Below are 16,130 nucleotides of genomic sequence, written 5' to 3' on the forward strand. Positions count from 1 at the left end.
ACCTGGTTCATTTTGTTCGCCTCAGGTGGTCATTGGCTTTACGGACGCTGTTCCAGTTGGTGCCTACTGCCCCATCAAGCAGTGAGATTTCTGGCTGACTTGGAGGCACTCTGGGCCCGCTGAACCACCGCAGAACACTTCTCCCGCCGTAGCAGCTTGTTGTTCTCAAATAGACCTTCGTTGCGGGGGATTCCATGAGAACCATCAGGGAAAGTCAGCAGGCCAAAACCATCTACTCTGCCATTTTTAAATTTCCCCTCAAAGGTCATGTTGTCATGTCTAATGAAGACTCCAACGCCATTAAACTTGCCCTGGGCAAACTCCCCTTCATACCTTGAGCCATCTGAGAAGGTCAGTACCCCAAAACCATTAAAGAGTCCATTCTCAAAATGACCCAGGTAGGTGCCACCATCTGCAAACATTAGTTGTCCAAAACCATGTCTTTGATCCTCCTTCCACTCGCCACGATACTCCTCCCCACTGGAGTAGGTGAAGGAACCTTTTGTCAGGGTCATGGTGAGAGTGTATAGAAGAAAAGGACAAAATCTGGGTCTGCTCTCCAGCCCCGCAGCTTCTTCTGCTTACACAGTCCTGTCATTCGCTCCAGACGCAGCCTCTCTTGCTAACCCGGGTGCTGTGGGACTCGACTCAGTGGTCGAAACTCGAGTCCTGGGCTTAGTACCCACCACCCAAGGCAGCCGCCCTCGGATCAGCACATCGGGGATGGAGTCGCGCTCCCCAGCCCGGGTCATCTGCTCGGCTCCTCTGTCCCTACCTGGCTAACCATTCTCTCGCGGGCCCCTCTCACCCACGCCGCCAGCCAACCTGGGCTTGGCCTTTCGGGACGACTGTCACGCCCCAACGCGGGACTTCGGCGGCCGAGGCAAATTTTTACTATTAATAAAAAAGCAGGAATGAACATCTTTACAAAGAATTTCAGATTATTTCCTCTGCAACATTTTTGGAAAAAGAACCACTGGATCAAAAGTATGAATTGTTTTAAGGCTCTTGATAGATAACAATAACATCTGAGTAGCCCTTCATTCTCATGAATTCTACTTTTGGGCATTATGACCAACAACCTCCCAAGATTTATTTTCAGTGAAATATATATTTTTTTCCAGCCAGGTACATTGGGAAAACACAGAATTAGTGAAAAAGAACTTTTGCCACCAAGTGAAATAATTACCAAAAATGTGTGGGCCTTTGGAGGGAGCAAATGCTTCAAAAAGTACCATCCACACACACTGGGGATCACAAGCTCCACTCTATGGCCAAGACTTCTGTATGTAAGGATTAACTTGAAAATCAATCTACTTCCAATAAGTTTGCACACAGGGAGTGTGCAATTTAATAGCTGTTTGCAAAAAAGGTAATTCTTTCTTGATTTTGTGACAGAGAGATATAAATGGCAACTTGAACCTAAATTCTGAACCTAAATTGATCAAATCTTTGCTTCTGAAGTACAATGGTTATCACTGTACTGCAACTTGTTCAAATAAATAGACTGTGATAGTTTCTACAAAAGTAATAATTACATGTGTAATTATATATTAAATAAACCAAAAAATCCAAAAGTTTCACCAAGTTGTCAATAAAAATTCTGGGGATGAAACTGGAGAACATGAGGGTGGGGATCATGGGAGATTTCTTTAATGATTTCATTTTAGTTTACACTGAACGTGAACTAATTTTATTCTCATGAAAAATAATAAAGTTAGTATTGTGAACTTCTAGGGACTAAAGTGATATTTCACTATGATCTGCTTTTAGAAGAATCCAATTTAGATCAATTCATTTTGACATGGTGGTGGTTTGGGGGACAGGTGGCCAGGTGTGAAATTTCAGAGCAATCTAGGGTATGTGGATCTGTCTAAGGACTGTCCACAGTGATCTGATGAGTCCAAACATGGAACTGATCTGAGAAATCGGGAAGAAGGATTCCCAACTTCAGATAAGTCTTTACCCTGGAAAACACTGTCATTACACATCCTTCCTAGCCAAAAGCCATCAAACCATTCTTAAGATGTGTTAGGGCCTCCAGTTTACCGACCTCAAGTATAACAAAAATTGGGTAGAGAAAGAGAACAATGAAAAGTATCAGAAGTGTAGAATAAAGAATCTGAGCTGATAACATTTCTTTTTGTTGTTGTTACTATCATTTCACAAGTCAATTAGAAACCATAGAAATGTAGATACTTATTTTCCACATATGCTTTTGTTGTCATTTAAAATATATTTCAGGAAAACATCTAAAATACATTTAAAATGTATTTCTGAAAAGCAAGATAGCAGAAAAATAAAAGAGACTGTGTATTTGTTATCTGAAAATATGTTTTCTATTAAAGTAACACCTGAATTAGTAAATTTCTATTTTATAATCACTCAGTAAAATTTTCCATGTCCGCTTGAAAATCTTTAAGACTTGCTTGGAATGCAAATTAAATATCTTTACTATTCAACAGAGGGCTATAAGTTAAATGTTGGTAATTGATCATTGATAATTACTGAGGAAAATAAATATTTGCAAGTTTAAAAGTATACAGAGTATGTCAGAAGGGATAATTAATCAATATTATCTAAGCATTCATCTGAAATTAGTATTTCACTGCACAAACAAGAATGGTTGTTTTATTAAGTTGCCTCAAAAGGACTGTCAAAAATCTCAAAAGGTCAAAAATCTCACATTGACTCTTCCTGCACAAACTCTTTTTTTATTTTTAAAGCTTTGTGAAGAAAACATCATTTTTGAACTTTTGTAACTTGCTGGACAGTATCTGAGGCAGCTGCCCAGTGCTAATGGCTGGATCAAATGCCCCCCCGATACCAAACTGTGTCTTCTTCCAGTTCTGTTCCCTCTCTTGGTGTGACAATGCAGTTTCAGTGGACAAACTGTGATCTGACAGCAGAGGTAAAAAGAGTATTTTTAAAATAATTATCTTATAAAAGCTGAATGATTCTAGAAAAACAAAGTTATTATGAAGAACTAATAACCTGGACTAGAGAGTAGTATGGGTTTGAGAGAGCTGCCATATACCAAGTCCAAATACCAAAGCAACTTAACAAAACAGACAAATAAATACGAAGAACATTCCTTGGTGGCATACACAGGTGGCTCAGAAAGCCTCTATTCCCCTGTGGTAATGTACCCCAGCTCTTGGAGGACAGAGAGAATTTTGTATGTTTGTGTTGTGACCCACTCTGGAGGACTGACACCAGGCCCTGGGGTGTGAGTCCCTGGGGAGGAAGGGTCTCAGCTGCTGCTCAGAATTTTTCCCAGAATGAAGCAAACAAATAGGAGGGGAAAAAAGAACTTCCTATTCTCCCTAAGGGCATTAAAAAAAAAAAAATGCTCAAAATGTCAAACGAGGAACTCACAGTTCTCACATGTATAATGAAGCCAAAGAAATGTCAGCTGAGAGAAGAGAATACCAAATTCCTTTTAAAGGGACAACTCTATTCCAAATATACATACCTCTAAGAGTTAATAGTTTAAAAATTTTTTTATACATCATTGTTCTTCCAGAGAATGTGTGTACAAGTGTAGCAGTTAAGAGTTCTACCTGCGATGTTAGATTACCTGTATTCTGATCCTTTTCCTCAACATCATGGTCATGTATCCCAATACCAACGTCAACCTCACTTCCTCAGTTTCTCCATTTTGAAAGGGAGCTAATAAGAGCATCTCTTTCTCATAGGGTGGTTGAAAGGGTTTATATGAAATTTATATAAGTGCCTGGCACAGGGTGAACACTCAGCTAATGTTAGCTTTATCATTATGTAACATGGGCATATAGTGTAGTCACTATTTCCTCATTGATTCAGGACTTTGGGCCCCACCTAATCCACTAGAAATAAGCCAGGCCAGCCAAGAGCGAGACAAGCGCTGAAACAAAGATCCCCTGAGCACAGAGGGTAAGAGACGGGGTCTCTTTCAGCTTTTGCCCCAACTCTAAAGTCTGGGGAGAATGCTCAAGAAGTGCATGGAAGTCCTCGAGCCCACAGGATGGCTCAGGGAGAGGTCAAGGTAGCCAGCAGTCCTTTAGGATTGAGGTAAGCATATTAGGGGAGCTCAGGCTTGGTGGGTCGGGTGGGGGGTTAGGGTCTGGGGCACAGGGTGAGCTGCAGGAAGGCAGCACTGAAAGGTGAAAAACTGTTTTCTCTAACATTGTCTCTGCTGGTTAAGGCTGTTCTAATGAGAAACAAAGATTTTTAGGCCTTAGAACTAAGGCCCACTGATTAAATTCACATATTTTTTAAAAAAATTTTGCTTTTAAGGGAATAGACATCATTTCTGAAAAACAGTCTAGAAATACAGAGGGATAAAAAAAAATGTTCAAAAGAAGGAGACTGGGGTCACCTTTCCTCTATATTTATATCCAGCCCCCTTTGAAAAAAATGGATGTCAAAGGCACGGCACATATTTCAGATTACAAATAATGGATGTTGTGTAGTGATTTCCATTTTACCTTCCTTGGCTCACTGGAAACTTGTTAGGATTTCTCTTCTCCTACAGCTTCACTGAAGTGCTTATAAATTTCCTCTGCTTTGCTGCAGATATTTTGCTTCCTAAGCATAATTTTACTGGCTGGCCTTTCATCCAAATGCCAGATGACTTTCGGTTTTATAACATAAGCACCTAAGGCATAACTCAATGCACTAACAATTCCAGTGCATGTCATCCCAAATTCTTATAGATGAGAAAAATATAGATCTAAGAAAGCTGACTTACATCAGAGTTTTGAGAAGTAGAAATATGGGTCAACTAAAAAAAGTTTAGGAACTACCAAACTGACCTAGAATGTCAGCTTAAGAGATGAACTAAACCCGCTTTTCTTTTCTTTTTTCAACTGTCTCTAAGATTCGCCAAGGTAACATAAGTTGTATTATCAAGGCCAACCCATTCATGTTGGCCATGACCCACAACAGTAATGTGAACCAGGAGAGTACGTGACACTCCCTGGTACTTTGGCTTCAGAGACAACCCAGTGTTGGTTCAAGTACAGCTTTATTGTAAGCCTGGAAAACTACTATACTATGTGACTTCTTAAGGTCCCTGTCAAGCCTGGGATTTTATGATCCTTTATATCACATACGTACCTGCTTTTCTTCTGAGTCCCCTCCTTTTTCCTACCTCAGCTCAAGTAACTTAATGAACTTTAGCTTAGGGAGCTACGGTGAATTCTAAAATCTAAAAATAATTCAAATTTGCTGCTAGAAAATGTTATTTGTTTCAGAGTGAAAAGTACATGATCGTAATTTTGTGTATCATTACCAATTTCAAAGCTCACGTGCCTGGCTGGCAATTGACTGTGAAACTGTGGCTTTATGTTCTGTCTATTAAGGAGAATGTTGATGCCATCCCTGGTAATGAGCTTTTAGCAAAGTCTGTTAAAGATGTGTGTAAATCCATGCTTACTAAAACTCCAAAATACAGCATCAACATTCATATGACTGACAGTCAAACTCAGACCAAGAAACTGTTCAAATAATGACACCATGGACGTATCTCTCTTACCATTCTGAATGAGGGTTTGTGACCTGGTGAACCTTCCATGGACAGCTGTCATATGCAGTGGACTTTTGCCATCTTTACTCTAAAAACACAAGGGAGGGAGAAACAAGGGAGATGCTCATGAGCGGGTGAAATCAATCTTAAACAGCCCTCTGATCATTGTTTACAATGCCCGAAAACATTAATTTCAATTTTTTAAAAAGTATGATTAATAATTACAAAGACATAATTTTGAAAGAAAAAGAAAAAAACATGATCTTTCAAGTTACTATATAACATCACATTTTAAAGAGGTTTAGAGAGGCAATCATCCAAAATGTTGTTTTTTGGTTTTTGGTTTTTCTCTCTCTTGTGATCTACTGATAAAGGAAGTTTCCTTCAAGGTGTTTTTCTCAACTTTTAAGAAGACAAATGATGCATGAACTTGTGTGGTCCTATCTGACCTGTAGTTGATTAAACTGCTGTTAATCACTGCAACTCTCAAAACCAACTGGGAACCCTCCACCTTCCCCTACATTCCAGTTCCATAGAAAAACAACACTTTTGACTGTTCCAAAAGTGAATCCCTTGCTTCAGTTAACTCATTAGAAATCACAGAATTAAGGCATGCAACTGTTTAAGAAATTGCCATTTCAATGATCAGGTAGAAATATGCGTTGAATTTATATATTTGCTATGTATGAGAGGAATTATGGAACTTCCCAACATACATAGAATCTATATATTGATCATTATCTTACCAAAGGCCAAAGTCCTACATATTTAATTAAGAAATAAAAATTTTCTTTGAAAAAGAGCCCAAAAGAAAATATCATTATTGTTTCAGACCAAAAGCATATAGAGAGAATGTGCAAACTGTTTCCAATTTACAATGGTTCCACGGAATGATTCTTTGACTTAATAATGATGTAAAAGCAATTCACATTGATTAGAAACTGCAATACGAATTTGGAATTTTGTTCTTTTCCTGGGCTAACAATATGTGACAGCAAAAGTGAACAGAAGCTCTCAGTGAGCCATGGGAGCACGAAAGTAAACAGTGGGTGCTCAACAGCATATTGTGTTGCCAAGCTGTGATGTTCTGTAGGCTAGATGTGTTAAGTGTATTTTCAACTTAACGATGGAACTTAACCTTATCATAAGTTAAGGAGAATCTGTATTTTCATTCAAGTATTTAAAACAAATTCATATCACTGCTATTTTTCTGTTTTAGTAGACATATTTCTCCAAGCCTGAGTTTAATAGATGAGGTTTCAAAATGCGTGTTCATTTTTGTAACAAAACCTAAATAACTATGCTTTAAAACGACTTCATTTTCAAAACTCCACATTAAAAAACAATCATTTAAACAAGTTTTTCTTAGGGCATACCAAGGCCCACCTACATCTGAATCACCATGGTTCTTGTTAGAAATATGGATTCTGTGCCTGAAGCCACACCCATTGAATTGGAATTGGGGCCATCTCTAACTTGCACAGTGCACTAAAGTCTAAGAGACACTGCTTTAGACTGTGAACTTAAATAGCTTATAAACAACAATGTTTTGACAGAAGAATTTTTATTATATCCTCTAGTTCTATTCCTGAGGAAAGAGGAAAGGAGTCACACAAAGTCTGTGCCAAAGGAAGAGTTAATCAGAGTGGTCACTGCATCTAGACTGAAGAAAAAAAAATACTGTTACATAGATGGTGGAGGAAAGTAAAAATAGAATCCATTTGATATGATTAGAACCTGAATAAGAAAATACTGAGAATGGAGGATGAAAGTAAGCTTGATGCTTAACTGAAAATAATATTTTTAGAGGAAAAGGAGATGCAATCAAGAGCATGAGGATACAGCATCATCACTAACCATGAGACTCCAGAGCTTGGCTGTTAAGGACTATAGATGGTTCCAAGTCCTGGAAAGTCTGGGAACTACTTTGGAATAAGGATTTAAAACATACTCTTCCAATAAAAAAGTGATGACAGTCCAAGAACGTTAAGGAAAGAGAAGACAGAAATTTCAGAGTTGACATTAACTTGTCCCTAGGTGGTGCTATTTCTTTAAGTTTTGCTCCAGAATTTTCACTTAAATTTAATATGAAAACATAAGTAATTATCATTTAATTAAATATATAAAGTCATAAATACTTCATTGTTTAGAAAATATCTTCATAAATATTTGAGAACTTTCCCATTCCTGGAAGAGTTAAAAGCATTACCAAGGAGTACCAGCTTGGTAGCTATCTAAATAGTAGACAGAGTCAAAGCAGAAGTAACTGATCTCTGTACTGCATAGTTTGCAAAGCTGGTGCCATTTCGGGATAGCAAACACCACGCCCTTTTCCCCAGGAGTGCTTATACCTTTGCTAAACAAACATATACTGCTAAAGGGCTTTTATGTGTGTGGGGGGGATTTCCCCTCATAGGAATACAGGTGGCAGAGGTGGGAGAGATGGGGACCAGAACTGTGAAGAGTATCATGGCAGCCATTCAGAGGCAGCTTTGTTTATGTGTGGGTACAGAGGGAGCTCATTATTTCAAAAGGTCATTGAGAACCAATGGACCTCAAATGGATAATACCTTTTATTTAGCCTCTAGGAGTTGGAACTTAGAATATTCAGGTTGAGACTAGGGATCCTACTGAGTTTCATTGTCTGCCTAAGGAACTCTTCATGTGGAGGCCTTGGCTGTTATTCCTGCCCCAGGAACTTCAGACGAGGGTGAACACTACCTGCATTCTCATCAGACAGGGTGTGATCAAGTCATACGTTTGTTCATAGGCTTTTCTTTTATAATTTTTTTTTTTTTTGGTAATTTCTGGTCCAATTTTCTAGAAACATTTTCCCATCAGATTTGGGGCTTAGAAATTTTTATTTTGAGAATTCACTTAATTAAGCAAGAAGTTCTTTTGTTGATTCAGGTATGGCTATGCCCTAAATCATAAAGGGAAAACCATTAAGAGTATTTTGTGACAAATAGCAGTATCTTTTCAGGGTAGAACTTAACATCATTCAAGGAAAATCAATCCATGAATTAAATGAAGTGTCTCAATTTTCTCAATCATCTTTTCCCTCAGAAATCCATTAATTCTTTCTTTCTATTCCTAATACCGTCTTTCCTTATTCTCTAACATCCCCTAAACTTCTAGGCATTGTTACTCCCCAGGGACGGGAAAGCATGACATTCTCTGGGTCATGGAGCCCCCGAAAGTTGCACCACTTAGCGGTCCTGTGGGACAGCAACGAAGCCTCCTCTGGGATTACGCTGAGATCAACCTGTGGTCAAACTCAGTGGGAAATCTCACACACACTCCTAATTCAGTGGAAGAGTCATTTAAAGGCTGGTTTGGAAAAGCTGGGCACAATCCAATTTGTTTTTAACGGTTCTAAATGGTTGGCTCAAGTATTCATTCCCCTCCTTTCCTTACTTCCTCTCCAAAGTTCCAAGTGCCCTGTCCTATCACTGCTTACTCTTGTCTAATCCTCTTTCACCTTCAACTTGTCTACTACAACCCATTCTATAATTTGGTCCTGTTAGATATGAAGAAGGAAATGAGCCCACTTCAACAGACATGTGATACTGGGGCTAAATGATGGAAGGGCCCAGGGACAGAAAAAATTGAGACCATGGGCAGGCTAAATGTTAGCAACCAGGAGGTAGAAAAGCAAGCTGCAGCGATTTCTGAGCCTGTCTTCGTAAGTCTTATCCAGCACGGCTATGTGCATTGTGCCTTCTTTAAGGCACTTTAAAGCACTATTTGCTTGCAAATACCCTTACGATACAACAGATAGTACATTGTGATCTGTAATAGATAATAAAAATCAAGCTCTTCCTATTTGTGAGTTACAAGTGAACCTTTATTTTATGAAGTGTCATGTCTTTATTATTTAAACTAATATTGCAAAGTCAAAGACAGTGCCATGGTCAATCTACATAAAACGAGGGACTATAAAATGTGTGGAGATCATGTATCCCTCCTTCTCCTTCCATCTATCTTGTAACTGCTCATGAAGACATCACTTTCAGTGCTTTTGAGAATAGAGGAAAACAAAGTGAACATGTGGGTGGGTGTTGGCTGCATTTCAATATGCTATTTCCCTCAAACTTTGGAAAATCTAAACAAATACAAATTGTCTTGCATCTACAAACATTTTGAAAACGCAAGGAGCAATGTGGCACACAGAGATAACGATTTTAATTAGAAAGCTACCTCCAGAGTCAGACAGGATGGCTCTACGGAAATGTTAGATGATCTGTGCATCCAGAGTGCATCTGGAATCACTAAGGAGGATTCAAAGGGCATTAGGAAATCAGAGTATGTAGCCAGAGTAGATGGAAGGAGATTGAGGAAGGCGAGATTTTATTCAAAACATCCCTGATGCTGATTAGATAATAAACTCAGATTTTAAAATCCCATTTCTTGTATTCTGTTATGATCAGCAATCCATAGCAAAAACATTGAATATGAGAATTAAGTAAATATGCTTTTCAGGTCCATTTGTGGGAAAGAAGAGAAGACTACCAAAACCAATGTACAGCTGAAGTCCCTTATCCAATCTGAATGGATGACCAGTCCCTTAGCTGAAAGAAGTAGGCTGGTATGCCAGAAAGTGGTCTTCTAGCTTCAAACACCAGGCACACTGAGAACATGGGGCTCTGTTTTTCAGAGGAAATGGTGAGCATCAAATGGCTCTGTGAGTTCATTAAATAGAGGCTGGTGAAGATACTACTTTAACTTTAATAATTTTCCTTTCTTTAAAGGATCCACAGGATGTCCCTCACATACCAGGATGGCAAGACAGATGTTCGCAGTCCTAGAGACACTGATGGTTAACCTCAGTGCTTTTTGCCCCTTGCCACCATGCTCTGTGACCTCAACCCTACCCAAAGACTTTCCCTCTTGGGCTGCAGCTCCTAGGTATCTTCAGTGCCCCAAGGACCTTCCTCTACCTCTTCTTGGGACCTGGATGGGTTCCACTAGCAGGAGGTGGAACTCTGAAGCTCTCTTCCTCTGTTCCACTTTCCCTTTCCTCATGCCCTGCACCCTTCATTTCCTCCTTCCTTCTCTTATTCTTCTGTTTTCATCCCTTTCTTTGGCTCTTCCCTCTCCTCCTGATCCTAAGAGTAAGGGGCTCCTGAAGTCCTCCCTCCTCTCTCCACTCATGCTATCATGTGCCCTCATTCTTTCCTCCCAGTGTGAACTGTCAACTTGATGTGATCAAGACAACCTAAATTTTTCTTATATTCTCTGCTGCTTTTCCATGCTAGAGTATCATATTTTCCATCACTGGATTCTCAGGCAGGCTTGTACCAAAGGCTCAAAATCAACTCTTCAAAAACTAAGCTCATCAGGTTTTCCTCTTACACCAACTCTTTTTCCTAAATTTCCTCTTAATGAATATTAACAACAGTGTTCATTTATCAAGTGCATACTGTGTGGCAGCCACTAGCCTATGTGATTTACGTGTGATAATTCCAATTAATCCTCATAACAGCTCCAAGAAGATACTATCATTTCCTTAATTTTACAGATAAAAACTGACATATGCAGAAAGGTCGTTTATGATTAAATAGTTATTCAAAGTCAACGTTGGGATTGGAACTCAGAATCGAGTGCTTATCCACTTTGCTGTATTACCACTCTTCTCCAAATTTCCATCCTTATACTCATCTTCAACTCCTCCATCTCCTGTTCTGCAGAGTCCTGCTGCTTTTTCTCCACAGAGCCTCTCCCTTCAGTTTGCTGTTCCCCACTCCCCTGTCCTCATTACCTCTTATCTAGACCAGTTTTATTCACTTTAAACTATCCTTACGTCATCCCCTCTCTAGGTTCACTATACCTAGATTTCCTTTTTTCCAAAATGAGAATAGTTAATTTTTTTCTTTTGGATATAAAAATAACACATTCCCATTGCATCACAACCAGAAGATAAAAAACAATGTACAAAAAAGAAACTAAAACTCTGAATCATAATTTTGTCACTCTATGCTAACAATGTAGTGCAGAGAGATTTTGTCACTCTATAGTGACAAATTTTTTACAAAATTTTTCTACATAATTTTAATCACTCTATAGTGATAACTGGTGCTAGTATATTGGCACATACTCCAAATATTTTCTTTTTATATCTTTCTATGCACATACATAGACACAACTTTAAAATAAAAAAATAGAATCATATTCACCAATTGCATTGTATTTTTCTGTGATAGCATTGGGTTTCATTAATCTTTTGTATATTTGCCAGTTTTACAGGCAAATATTTGTTTCTGTTGCCTTCATTTTTCTAATTACTAATGATACTGAATATCTGCATGGGTTTAACGGATATTATTTTCTCTCTCTTGTTAACTGTCTTTGCCTAAATTTTCTGGTAGATTATGAGACATTTTTTTGTTGGCTTATGTGGGCTCTTTATAAATTAAGCATATCAACTTTGTGCTTATCGTGTATATTGCAGGTAAACTTGTCTGAGTTGTTCCTTTTGATTTTATGTAGTTTTGCTGTTGCTTTGTTTTACCATATGAAAGCTTTAAATCATTATGTAATAATATATGCCCTTTTTTCCTTACATTTTTTGCTTTGGTGTTCCATGATCAGATTACTGTTTCATGTCTGATCACATGACCTTTATAATGATTCATGGCCCAATAGCCTATGCAAGCCCAATTCCTTAGCTGGTAGACGAGACCTCTTTCTGGACTGTGTCATATTTCACTTTTTATCTGGTTCCTCTCTTTTATCCAACTTATACTCTATTCAATCATGCCAAATTTCTCTTCTGAACATTTGCCCCATATGTATGCAATATTAGAAATTATGAGAAAAAATGTAAAAAGATTGTAATAGTAAACAGACAAGGTCATTAAAATAGATTGGTGTGATATTTTTAAAATCAAACCTTAGAAATCATAATTTTTCAAAATCAAAGATGGAATGTATTAGGGCTTTGCTTTAGGATTCCTATGTGCTCAAGAGAAAGGAAGCTGAAGCTGAGGAGGAGTGCAAGGTTTCCAGGTGCAGGTAGGATGTTCTGCTGAGATACAAGGGCATTCAAGTGTAACCGGATGTGGACAGTGCATGGAGAGGCTCCCTTTGGTTGGCCATCACAGAGAGCTGGCTAACGACCTAAGGTGTACCCAGAGCTTTTCCTACTCACAATTCCCATCTCCTTTGCTCTTGCTGTTCTGTATCTGAATACTCTCTCTCAAATTATCACTGTGCCTCTTCCTCTCAACTGACAATCTTCTCAGCTCAAAATCAAACTCCAGTTTTATCCTCAGATGAGAAAAAGGCTATCTGTTCTACTTCATAATGCTTTATTACTCTCTCAGGGCACTCTGTCTTGCAAATTCCTTGCTGGCAGAAACCATATCTCATCTTGTAGTATTCCTTCAGTATCAAACAAATGGCATTAGGTGACCCTTAATAAATTTGCTAAGTAAAGGAATTACCATTAGGACCAAGTCATTGCTACATAATTGAAGCCACTGCTGGTATTTGTAGCTTGCTCTAGGAAAGTATTTGAGAGACATTCTGGAAACAGGCCTATGATCATTAGTTCTTCCTTCAAATTCTCAGCAGCTGTGCCCTAATGTCTGTATTAAAATCTGGGTTGAGTCAACATCCTTGTGACCCAGTATTTTCCCTAGAGCATTCACTAAGCCACCAAGGACACATGGTTGGAGCCTCAGTGCCTTCCAGCTGGTTCCACAATACCTGGAGAAGCAAAACAGCTATTTCTGAAGCATCCCAATCCAGGAGAATGCCATATGAGTCAAGATGCTCAAGGCTCCAATCCATTAAAACATGGCATATTTGCATCAGTTAGTTTTGCTCGAACAGAGCTCAATGCAAAGTTATTTAACCCAGAGAAAGACTAGGAGTGTCATACCTGAATGTTAACATCTGCCCCATTGTTTACCAACAATTCCAGGCACAAAGCACCATGAGTGGAGGCAGCAGCAAAATGCAAAGGGGTGAACCCGTTGTTGTTCGGCTGGTTCACGTTAGCACCATAGTCAATCAGCTCACTAACTACAGCATCCTGTCCATTGTAGCAGGCGATGTGAAGTGCTGTATTTCCATAGACATTGATTTCATCAATCTGCAAAAGAATCCAACACAGGGCAATTAAAATCACTGGAGCCAATTTACTCCATTTTCCACAAAAAGCCTAATGGCTGTGACTAGAGAAAGGAAATAGCTATCCATCAACATAATTACTCAGAGCTTACTCTCACCCCAGCAGGTTGTCCTGGGGATGCTTGTCACCCTGAGGTAAAGATCAGGAAAAAGTGAATGTGACAAAAAGTGACCTGGCGGAAGAGTTAGAGGTGTCATCCTGTGGAAAGGCATTTTCCAGCTCAGAAAAGAATACAGGCTGAAAAGCAAAGCTGCTTTCAAAATGCCACAAGAAGTGAACTGGGGAGCAAGAAGAGAGCCCCAAACTCAAGACCAGGGCAAAAAGCACAAAGAGGAAAGACAGGAGGTGGCAGGAGAGGTGGCCCTGGAAACCATACACACAGGTCAGATCAGCGCACACTCAGGCTTTGCTCTGGAGTCTGACCCATCACCAGGCTGTACTCTAATAGCAGACAGTGACTCTTTCCTGAGGTGTGTCCAGTTCATGGTTCCCTATTGCTTTCTAAGACCTGCCCTGGGTGCTGGGTGTCACCATCCTGGTCTCCATATAGCAACTTGGTTTTCCCTTCTTTCTGGAGCAGGATGCTCCAGAGCCCGCCCCTTGCTTCTGCTCTGCCAGTTGAAGGTGCCTGGCACAGGCCAATTGCCTAGCTCCACATTAGACATGGCTGCTATTTGTCTCTATCATCCATTCACGCCTTTCTGCTGGAAGGCACAATTTCAAAGTCTAGTTTCTGAAGGTAGGATGATGTTTTAGTCAGCTTTTTCACTGCTGCAACCAAAATACCTGACAATACCAATTAGAGGAGGAAAAGTTTATATCAGGGCTTATAGTTTCAGAGGTCTCAGTCCATAGATGACTGACTGTATTCCTCAGGGCCTGAGATAAGGCAGAACATCATGGCAGAAGCATATAGTGGAGGCAAGCGGCTGGGAACATGCATCAGGAAGCAGAGAGAGAGAAAGAGAGAGAGAGAGAGAGATCGATCTACCCCAAAGGCTGTTGGTCCTCCATGACCCACTTCCTCCAGCCATATCCTACCTCCCTACAGTTACCATCCAATTAATTCCTACCATGGGATTAACATACTGATTAGGTTAAGAATCTTCTAACCCAATCAACTCACCTCTAAACTTTCCTGCATTGTCTCACACATGAGCTTTTGGGGGATACCTAATATCTAAACAACAACAGATGAGGAATTTAGCCAGTGTCTTATAAAAATGACTGATATATATATATATATATATATATATTATATATATTATATATACCTAGAATATAAATGTTTATATATTTCCCTATATATGTTGCTGTAAAAAGTTAGTCTGAGAGTCTGGTTTTCTTCTGCTTCGTCTATGCCCCCATTGCCCTATATCAGTTGCCAATGTAAACTAAAAAACAAAGGATGCTAGAAAATAAGTTCCTCCTCCTTGAATTAAGATGCAAAAAGGATTTAATGGCAGACAACAGAATCACCCTCCCATGGGCCATGTAGGGAGACATTAATTGTCACTCACCTCTACCCCCAGATTCAGGAGATGTTTGACAACATTGATCTGTCCATTGGAGGCTGCGGCATGCAGTGGGGTGTATCCCTTCTTATCCTTACAAGTCACTTCTGCACCATGGTTAATGAGCAATGCCACAACGTCCAGGTGGCCTTAACAAAAGCAGCAGAAAACATCATTACCCTTCATAGGACAATTTGATGATTCATTCCAACTAAAGTATCATTTTATTTCACCACTGGTTTTTATTGCCACCAGTGTTTTACTGAGTGATTTGTGAAAAGTTGCCTTATGGCAAATATTCAACAAATATTTACCAAGCAACTACTCTGTAGCAGACATTATGTAAATGCTGTGGGAAGAAAAGAAGATGATTCATGTCCAAGATTTCAGAAGATGTAGTAGAGATGATGCCTGTCACCATGTCAACAAAGAAGGACCAGACCCTACTAACACATGAGTTCCACAGTCTTTTTAAACTTGTGCCAAAATGAAAGCAATGATTTTGAAAACAATTGACATTCGTCACTGAAAAGTCTAACAGTAATAATTTGGTGTGGAAAAACATGGTGTGGAAAAAAAATTAGTTAATCTGAATATCCTCACATTATTGTTAAATCACAGGAAGCTACTGTTGCTTAGCTGGTTTTTTTAACCCATAAAAATTGCAATTTCATATGGCTTGACATCAAAGTACTCTTATGAATGGCTAAATTAAAAAAACCCTTCTAATTTCAACTCAGTGTGTATTTTTTTCTAGAATATTTTACTCTGTCCCCTAACTTACTGTGTATAGTATGATTAGCTTTGATTTCATGACTGAAGCTTGTTTGAAGGTCATTGCTCTAACCATGGTTGATAACTGAAGGGTAAAAACAAGTGCTGACTTGGGAGACCTAAAATGTGCATGCGTGCGTGTGCGTGCGTGTGTGTGTGTGTGTGTGTGTGTGTGTGTGTGAGAGAGAGAGAGAGA

The 16,130-nt window shown here is 39.2% G+C and overlaps 2 protein-coding genes across 9 annotated transcripts in view; both read right to left on the reverse strand.

Annotated features, from left to right (window-relative positions):
• ANKRD44 (ankyrin repeat domain 44) overlaps window positions 1–16,130 on the reverse strand; it is a 317,692-nt gene that overhangs the window by 133,791 nt on the left and 167,771 nt on the right. For all 8 annotated transcript variants that reach the window (XR_013762680.1, XM_079132583.1, XM_079132577.1 and 5 more), the window contains exons 7-9: window positions 15,167–15,309; window positions 13,395–13,607; window positions 5,519–5,597 (exon numbers count right to left, since the gene is read on the reverse strand). Coding sequence is in view for 7 of the 8 variants with exons in the window: in XM_079132583.1 (XP_078988709.1) it covers window positions 5,519–5,597; window positions 13,395–13,607; window positions 15,167–15,309 (435 nt within the window). In the remaining variant the exon portion in view is untranslated. The remainder of the gene's footprint in view (window positions 1–5,518; window positions 5,598–13,394; window positions 13,608–15,166; window positions 15,310–16,130) is intronic.
• Window positions 26–883, reverse strand: LOC306656962 (MORN repeat-containing protein 4-like). Its single transcript, XM_079132603.1, has 2 exons — window positions 776–883; window positions 26–546 (listed from the first exon to the last, which is right to left on the reverse strand). Exon 2 carries the CDS (start codon window positions 513–515, stop codon window positions 75–77), a length of 441 nt encoding a protein of 146 aa, XP_078988729.1. The 5' UTR covers window positions 516–546; window positions 776–883; the 3' UTR covers window positions 26–74.

The sequence above is a fragment of the Sciurus vulgaris genome, assembly GCF_902686455.1.
Source record: "Sciurus vulgaris genome assembly, chromosome: 3".
In the NCBI taxonomy this organism is placed as follows: domain Eukaryota; kingdom Metazoa; phylum Chordata; class Mammalia; order Rodentia; family Sciuridae; genus Sciurus; species Sciurus vulgaris.

Bases quoted from the DNA above. Each gene is read 5' to 3' on its own strand.
- LOC306656962 (XM_079132603.1), bottom strand. From the start codon at position 515: ATGACCCTGACAAAAGGTTCCTTCACCTACTCCAGTGGGGAGGAGTAT.